Here is an 8,889-nt window from a genome sequence, read left to right as displayed (position 1 = left end):
TACACCTATCTTGGTTCCTACAATCGGAGAGCGGGTCCGCAGATTCATTGAGGGGCTCGAATATGATATTAAAATATGCATAGCTCGAGAATTAAAAACTGATACTCCATTTCAACAAGTAGTGGAGATTGCAAAGAAGATTGAGGGTGTTTTGGGCGAGGAAAGGGAGTCTAAGGAGGGCAAAAAGTCTCGAAGATCTGGAGGATTCAGTGAATTTTACTCTTCAGTTAGAACCCATTATAGCGGAGGCTCGAGCAGTCGGTCAGCTCAGTCCGCACATCAGATTACTCGGGGTGCTCCAGTAAGTTCTTGCAATGCACCACCGACACGAGATTCTTACAGTAGTTATTCCAATTATCCGGCACAGGCTCAGTATGAGCAGCCGCGACCTTAGAGGGGTTGTTATCAGTGTGATTGTACCACACACATCAAGAGGAATGTCCCAGACTTGGAAGAGACGGATTTCATCAAAATATTTAGGCTACAAGCTTATTCCAGTTAATACTTCACGTGCACAGTCAGCTAGAGGTGGGGGACAGGCGGGTAGTGGGCACCTAAGAGGTGGAGATCCGATCCGTTAATTAGTCAAACACAAATAATTTCTCACAAAAAGTACTTTTAAGAAAAATACTTCATAAAATAAGCTGATTTTAGAAGTTTGGCCAAACGGGCTATAAAACTTCAAACATACATAGCAAAAAAGAAAACAAAGGGACTTCTTTTTTTTTTAGGGAGAAATTCTTTGATTGCTTGTTGACTTTTTTAGGGAGCAGTAGAAAAGATTCATCTTTTTTAGGGAGAAATTCCCCTTTTCCAGTTATTTTCATTTAACAGTAAATCAAACTAAATCGACGTATTATCAATTTTTAAAATTTAATACAATACGGAGAAACAAATCGACTTATTTAATTCGTTTGATGGGATTTTCGATTTGAATATCTCTATAGACTATACATGAGTAATTGATTCATTGGATTAGTAGTTGTATATTTCGGGCCGAACTTATAGCCCATAGGAGATAACATTTGACAGAAGAGAATCAGAAAAGGGGCAATTTAGTAATTAAGAATGCAACTTTAGGGTTGAAGCTTTGATCCTCTTATATATGTAAACCTTTTGTACTGCCCCCTTTGCCACTACTGCAGCTCCAGAGCACATCGCTTCGTCTCTTAACTCTTGAGGTCAGAAACCCTTATTCCTAAACTAAACTGTTAAGTGTTAACCCATGACTTTGGGCAATTTCAAATCCTACTGTTATATTAGTTTTTTCTTTAGTCTATGGGAAGTGTTAAATGGATCTTCTTACTCTATTGTGAAATAAAATATCTTTTTTGGGTTGGTGTTGGTTCAATTTTGGATGAGTTGACGCGATATATTTAGTATGAGGGTTTATGGAGTCTGTTATTGATTCTATTTACCTGACTGAGTTTCGTGTTCAACTTACAACAGGTTGCTGTGTTTTTTTGGGTTTAACATTTACCAAGAAAGAAATATGTCAGGGTAAGCTTGGTGATTTGTAAGCTTTCTCGTTAATTTCTGTTTTTTTAATTTCTTATGGTGTTCAAGTTGCTGTCTTTTTTTATTTTTAGTAGTCTGCACGTTGTAGAATTTGTATGGTTTGCTGAATTGCTTGATCCACAGTAAGATTAGTCTTTGCAAGTTCAATGTTCAAAATTGTCTGTATCTCTATTAGAAAGTGCTAGCCAGAAGTATTTCCTGTTGCGATGCATTCCCTGGAATTAAATTAATCTGTCATTATTTTGATTGCTTCAAAGGAACCCAACCAGTAGAACCATCCAAAACCTGGCATTTCGTAGGTCATTTGAAGCAGAACCAAAGACAATTAGCCGTATGACAGTTTCTTAACTCTATCTTTTGGCCACCTATTATGTCTCTGTAGCCTATTTATATACATATTATTTGTTGTTCGAATTACAAAACCCCTAAATTGTCATGCTCCGGATGCAGAGCCGACATATAGCTAGTGTTTTATCCAATTAGTGGACCACTTTATTTTCATGAAAAAATGGACATGTTACTGGATGTAGACAAAGTATCATGAAAAAATAGATTGGCTTAGCTTGCATATGGACATATTTAAGGTGGATTTGATTATTTGCTTTGATATACCGAGCTTTTCTGAGAAAGAAACTTGTTGTGATGTCAACATTCTGAATTATTCGAGTTTGAGGTTTTTGTGGCATTGGCTTTTATACCATTGTAATGTGACATTGGATGGTGATTTCTTGCTTCGCCAATCTGGTCTTTGATGTGTGCCTATCTTTAACTTTAGTGTAAGGTGTTCTCTAGCTGACAATTGTGTAACTGTAGAGAGGATGCTGCTGTTCCTGTTGTCGCTGCTGCCGAGACTCCTGCTCCAGCACTTGGGGAGCCCATGGACATCATGACCGCACTACAGCTGGTGCTAAAGAAGTCTAAAGCTCATGGAGGACTTGCTCGAGGACTCCATGAAGGTGCTAAGGTGATTGAGAAGCATGCTGCACAGCTTTGTGTGCTAGCTGAGGACTGTGACCAGCCAGATTACGTCAAACTGGTGAAAGCACTTTGTGCTGATCACAATGTCAGTTTAATTACAGTTCCCAATGCAAAAACTCTTGGCGAATGGGCTGGTGTAAGTAATTGGTCATTGCTTATCTATGACCCCAGTTACAGTATCTCAGTTTTTTACTATACACGAGTAGCTGTTTTCTGATGTGAAAATGAAATTGGTATGTGCCTTTACTAGATACTCCATCTTTTAGAAGGTGAAGTGTTTTAGGGACTTGTGATAAATAATACTCAGAATGCCATGACTGAAGCCTTAACCTCATGTTGGACTGTTTTTCGCACTTGTAATGGAGTGGAGGGGTACATGTGGGTTCTGACTATTAACTTGTTGACTCCTCTTTGAAGTGTTCTGTATTTCTCATTTTTGTTGAAGTGTATCATGTAAGTCGAAATATAATCACTCATCGACTATGATCTTTCTTCGATTACAGTTATGCAAAATTGATTCTGAAGGGAAAGCAAGGAAGGTTGTTGGTTGTGGCTGTGTTGTCGTGAAGGTACATCCTATTTATCCTTTGGCTTTACATGAGTAGTATAGCTGATAAGTTTCCAAACTGGAATTTATATTCCATTGTAATGATTTTTCTGATTGATTCTGCAGGATTATGGTGAAGAGACTGAGGGTCTCCATATCGTCCAAGAGTACGTGAAGTCTCATTAAACAGAAGCTTAAGATGGAGCTTTAAGGGAACTATGATGCTAGAGATTCCATGAGGCTATCTTTTTGGCATTTATTTAGAGTTGAATTTTTGAGATTTCAAACTAAGTTCCCTTATTATTGTGTTACTTCGAATTTTGTTTTCCCATCTGGGAAGATCTAATAGTTTGAAACTTCCCTCTAGTTTATAATCTTGTTGCCTGCATCAGCTTAAAAAAGTTCGCATTTAAAAATAAAAAAAACATTAGCTTTGCTTATACTGCTTATTTGTCCATGTAAAGTCGCGGCACGCAATCTCAACAACGGCTGTATAATTTCTGAAGTAGTAGTATCGTAGCCTTTGTTTGTGGTTTCTTTGAATAATTTTTTTTCTCCATGTGCGTGCTTAAAAAAGCTAAAAAAAGATAGGAGAATTACTATAAGCTCTCCATTCCTGATATCATGCATTCTGTTTACCTCTGCTGGTCGATTAAGTTGTTTACTGAGCTTCTATTCTTTCCGGCATATTTTGATAGCTATACATGGATTTCAACCTAAATGCTCAACTCAAATTAGAGATACCAAATAAAAGATTGACATCGGCAATTTGACAAAAATAGTAGCTTTTGTAGAAAAGGAGAGAAAAATTAGAATCAGAAGGATATGAATTACACGAACCGTTTTTAAGTGGTGATTGTTGTATTCAAGGCTATTATTTAAAATAGAAAACTCTCACCATTCCGCATCCTTCTTTCCTTTGTCATTCCCCCAATTTTGCCCGTTCACTAGCGGTTTACCATCATTCACCGTCATAAATGCCCCTCGTACATTTTTAACTATTGATCATCTAATTTTTATAAACAGCATCATCATGTGAAAATAAACACAAGCATCATCTTCAAGAAAAACAGTTTCCAATCCTAGTTAGGATTGAGAGAGAATGTCTAATTCTTATAAAAAAATCTAAAATTTTACTTTCCTTCGTCTTCTAAGTTCATCAATTAACTCTAAACAAGTAACAACACATTTCTAATGATCAAATTTATTCATTTATGGAGAGTTTTTTCTCTATGGGTTGATATTTGCTGGTTTTGGACAAAACTTTTGTCAACAAACGTTTTCAGTTTTGTACTTTTGAGTACTTTAATTTAGAACATTACGGTTTATGGCTCTATGTACTAGTTAGTATTCAAACCGAATAAACCAAAACCGAAAGGAGAAAAATCAAACCATACTGAGTTTAATTAGGTACGGTATTGATATAGAATTTTAAGAAATTGAATACTGAAAATACCGAATCGAAATATCTAAATAACGTCACCCCTACCTAGAAGAGGGGGTATAATTTGACAATAAAAGATTGTAAGTTATAGTAGTTTATTTTATTAAATTGAGATAAGAATGTCGTATTTGTTTAAATGTAGAAAGACTTTTAATATTTTATTCGTCTAGTTGATATTCCTTTTATCTCCTTTCCTCTTACAGATCGTTTTGTTTATAATCAGGAAGATCACACAAATCTTTCGAAAGGATAATTTAATACATGCTAAAGAATAAAGTGGTTTTCTTTTTAAGGAGACTTTTGTGAAATTGAATATAAGAATTAGACATTCTCTCTCAATCCTAACTAACAAACAGTTTTCAAGAAAATAATTAAAAGAGTAAACTCAAATATGTTCTTTATGAATTTATGTTTCATTACTACAAATTCTTGAAGGATAAAAATTCCCTTCCTTTTTATCGTTAAGTCCCAAATTGAATTCCTTCCTCTTCTTACATGGATGGAGACTCGACAACACAATACAACTCGACATTGACACGACTCACGAGCACAATTAATGTTCAAGAAAAATAAGACATTACATGATCGTGATTTGTCATATTTAAGTACGACGAAAATTTGTCTAATCAAAACTTTTTACATTGTAATCAAAAACTAAAACCTAAGAATTGTATGATGTTAATTGTTAACCACGTTGAATATAATGTTTCATTTCCAAAATCACGAAAAGCTAGCATGTCGGGTGAATTAATCTCTTAAAAGAAGTAGGGAGTAGGTAAAAATAAGGAAATACATCAAACACAAATTTTCTTTTTCTTTTTATTTTAATTATCTCACTAGTCAGACTAATTTGGATTTATCTTCATAACATTTATTTAATGCGAAAGCGTTTCTTACCGAATTATAAAACACATATGTTGAAAACGCGAGTTGCAAAATAAAGGCAACAAACATTATCCCCAATGTAAATGTTGGAGAAGTCTTGCGTATTTGACACAAGAATTTCCCAATAAAAAGCCATAGATAGAAGCGTAACATCACAAAAGAATGACACGACATATTTAGAAAAACACACAAAATAATAGATTACAATATCTCTACCTACTTTTGAGAATCTTGTGTTTGGAAATAATGCATGCGCCTAAAAGTCGACATTTCCTTTTCTATAATCTATAGTAGTACGTGATTGGTAATCTCATCATTGACCCACTCCGAGTTTCTCCACTCAACCGATCGAGTCATCCCCTCTCATTGACTCAGTTTGGGTTTTGCTCAAAACGGAATTCCCCAAAAAGTAGGATCGGAGTTTTCTGCTTCGATAAAAGCAATATAATCGTAACAGGCAATTAACCTCATCATCAATCATTCATTACTCTGAGGTGGATATTACATTATCTGCTAAGTTCAATTGAATCAACTAATTTTGACACATAACATGAATATTCAACTAAAATTAGTAAATTTTGTAATAAACGTTAAACATGCAATGAATTCAACAACAAGAAGATAAAGATTGAACGATTGAACTCATCAAATTGATATTCTGGATCATCGTCTGCATCTACTGTATGGCTTTATCCGCCAATATCTCCCTAATCAACAACTTCCCTCTTGACATATCCATTTCTACCTTCCCTTCATGTTGTGCACAAGTCTTGGCAACTGTGGTAGTAATAATAATATTGCAATCTTTTCTGCATCTTTTTCGTTTCCTTTTCAAAAGTGTAAGGCTACGTAATATATTCCACAAAGGATACTTAGTTGGTTCTATTATCACATTCTCCATTTCCTTCACAATTTCTTGGATTGATGGTCGAGTTATTTTCTTTGGAGAGACACAACGTGTAGCAATGCGTAACATGTTCTTTATCGTGGCTTCCATATACCATGGCACATGCATTCTTTTGTCACAAATTTCCAAATCACGTCCTTCTTTAATCAATATGATTGCCCAATCAACTATAGAAACGGGTGATTTTGAAACATCAATCACTTTTCTTGAAGACATAATCTCAAGGAGTAATACTCCAAAACTAAATATATCATTTTTCGTGCTTAGTTTGCTTGGTTTGGTGTAACTAGGATCTAAGTATCCGATCGTGCCAGCAGGTCGAGTCACCGAGTTGGAACGATGACTCGGCGAGTAGGGATCGTCATCTTCGCAATCAGTTTTCAACCTTAGGGCAAGTCCAAGATCAGCTAACTTAGCATTCCAATTTGAATCAAACAAAACATTAGTAGACTTAATATCTCTATGAACAATTGAAGGCTTAGTTTGGTGAAGAAATTGGATAGCTTTGGCTACTTGAATTGCCACTTGGGCACGTTTAGGCCAAGGAGGAGGGACATTTTTTGCATGTATCATTTCATGTAGAGTGCCATTTGGCAAGTATTCCATGATCAGAAAAGTTTCATTCTTGGCCGAGTTGTTATTACTCGTTCCAAGAAAATTAACGATGAGAGAGTTTTCGAACAGAGATGATAAAATACTTACTTCATTTTCTAATTTGGAGTAGTCTTGAATTTTTTGAAGTCCCAATGATTGCTTCTTTATGGCTATGATTTTACCATCTTCTAAAATGCCTTTGTATACATATCCATGGCTTCCTTTACCAATGAGTCTTGATTTTGAGAAGTTCTCTGTGGCTTTTTCAAGCTTTTCATACTCAAATACCTTCATTTTTTTCTCGTCTAGACCTTCTGCTGCTTCCTCTTGTTTGACAAGAAGATGTAATGAAAATCAGAAACTTTGGTTGTTGAAAACCATATTTTGGTTATTATGAAATGAACATTCTTTCTGTTGTGACTTTGGAGGTTTAATATATAGAAAACAAGGGAATATTTATGGCTTACACCTTAGGCAGCTAATAATTTTTCTTAGTTTATTCGAGTTTGCTTGTATTTATTGTCATTCTAAATTCAGTAATATATACACAAAACACGTAAATGTATCTGCAATTACTATTGATTTGTGTAATCATGATGCTTGTTTCTTAAAACGACCAAATCTAATGAATTTAAGTTTTATATATTGACAACGTTAATATTTTTTTTAAATACATTATAATTTAATTGGTCCCAACATATCGCGATTATCTACCACAGATCACGATTATCCACCACCTTTCTAGGTTAACTACACATTTTTAGGGTAACCACTTACTTTAGCCGAATTTTTAGAAACTAAGCGTATAAATACTTTCCGATTAGTGGAGAAAACTTATTACTATAGCTGATGAAACATAAGGTGTACTACCTTCTTTTCTCATTCATGTTAAGTTTACAAAATTGCATATTAGCAAACCTAAATATCGAAAGTCGTGGTAAATAAATGGAGTGAGTAGGAAGATGCTACAAGTACAATTCCAACTAGAGAAAATAAGATTATTGGGCTTTTTTCAGTGGTAGGGTTAATAAAAAAATAAACTAAGGAGCAGAAAAGAAAAAGTGAAGAAATTGGGCAGAACAAAAGGCAAAGGTACTAGTACAAGAGAGTGGTAAAATTAGCTGGTTCTTGGCCCCTGCTCTCCTTTAGTGCCTTTTTCAGACTTTTTTGTGTACCAGATTGGCCAGTGAAAATTTTCTGGGGATCTAAAAACGATTCTCATTTTATGGAATTATTAGGTCTTAATATGCTCATATCGCTTTTGTAAAAGCTGAAGAAATCTTTTTCATATTTTAGTTTCGTTGTCTCGGGCTGTCTCTTCCTTTTTTAGCTTTTTGAACTTTAGAAATTCCATTCTCATTTTACTCCTGGTCACAGCCACAATCACCCATTAACAACAATTCTTACGAAATGTTCTGATTCGATCTCTCGTATATCAAAATTCATGATTTTTTTTTTCAGATCGAAGGAGTTGGTCTTTTTCTTATTCTCTAGTTTAAAATTTTGTTTTCCAACCTCAAAATGTCATTAATTTTTTTTATCAACCAATAGTTTAGGAAACTAATCTCTAGTTTTATTTTTTGGAATACGTTTAGAAAGAGTGTTAGTGTTAATTATAACGTGAAAACATAACCAGTACATTTAAGCAATACTTCTCCTTGTCCAAAGTGGGTCAAGCAGTTTCTACACTTGGTAGATATCAGTAAACTATTTTTTGAAATGCCAAAAATTGCGTTATTATTAACACTAACAGTAACACTTGGTACTCATATTACAGACAGTTAAAAAATTTAGGTAATGTTTTCATAAATCATAACCATGCTAGTTTAAAACTTCACCTACAACTTTTTATTTTATTTTTTGGTTTCAAGCATTCAATATTCAAAATTGGATTCGCACAACAAAGGCACATATAGAGTAGTAAAATGCTCCATGCCGAAGGATAACTCTATTTTCATGCTCGGCCCAACTTAAGATTGTGGATGTACTGGATTTTAGCCAACAATTTCTACTGGC

General features: G+C 34.6%; 2 protein-coding genes across 3 annotated transcripts; one reads left to right on the top strand and one right to left on the bottom strand.

Annotated features, from left to right (window-relative positions):
- Positions 1 to 1,048: 1,048 nt before the first annotated feature.
- LOC107803315 (small ribosomal subunit protein eS12) lies at positions 1,049 to 3,409 on the top strand. Of its 2 annotated transcripts, XM_016627007.2 has the most exons (5): positions 1,075 to 1,181; positions 1,450 to 1,500; positions 2,332 to 2,632; positions 3,000 to 3,065; positions 3,170 to 3,409. In XM_016627007.2, the coding sequence occupies exons 2-5, from the start codon at positions 1,493 to 1,495 to the stop codon at positions 3,227 to 3,229; spliced, it is 435 nt and encodes a 144-aa protein (XP_016482493.1). In that variant the 5' UTR covers positions 1,075 to 1,181; positions 1,450 to 1,492; the 3' UTR covers positions 3,230 to 3,409. The 2 variants fall into 2 exon arrangements, with proteins under 2 accessions (XP_016482497.1, XP_016482493.1); XM_016627011.2 differs by lacking the exon at positions 1,450 to 1,500 and having other exon boundaries at positions 1,049 to 1,181.
- Positions 3,410 to 5,631: 2,222 nt separating this feature from the next.
- On the bottom strand, positions 5,632 to 7,342 carry LOC107803305 (serine/threonine-protein kinase-like protein At5g23170). The gene has a single exon (XM_016626996.2). The coding sequence runs from the start codon at positions 7,165 to 7,167 to the stop codon at positions 6,049 to 6,051; it is 1,119 nt and encodes a 372-aa protein (XP_016482482.1). The 5' UTR covers positions 7,168 to 7,342; the 3' UTR covers positions 5,632 to 6,048.
- Positions 7,343 to 8,889: the final 1,547 nt, after the last annotated feature.

Source organism: Nicotiana tabacum, chromosome 19 (assembly GCF_000715075.1).
Source record: "Nicotiana tabacum cultivar K326 chromosome 19, ASM71507v2, whole genome shotgun sequence".
Taxonomy (NCBI): Eukaryota; Viridiplantae; Streptophyta; class Magnoliopsida; order Solanales; family Solanaceae; genus Nicotiana; species Nicotiana tabacum.
The sequence above is the reverse complement of the archived record's forward strand: the minus strand, read 5'-3'. Positions and strand labels throughout refer to the sequence as shown.

Bases quoted from the DNA above. Each gene is read 5' to 3' on its own strand.
- LOC107803315 (XM_016627007.2), top strand. The intron at 2,633-2,999 runs GTAAGTAATTGG...CTTCGATTACAG, and splicing joins CTCTTGGCGAATGGGCTGGT to TTATGCAAAATTGATTCTGA. The intron at 3,066-3,169 runs GTACATCCTATT...TTGATTCTGCAG, and splicing joins GTGGCTGTGTTGTCGTGAAG to GATTATGGTGAAGAGACTGA.
- LOC107803305 (XM_016626996.2), bottom strand. From the start codon at position 7,167: ATGAAGGTATTTGAGTATGAAAAGCTTGAAAAAGCCACAGAGAACTTC.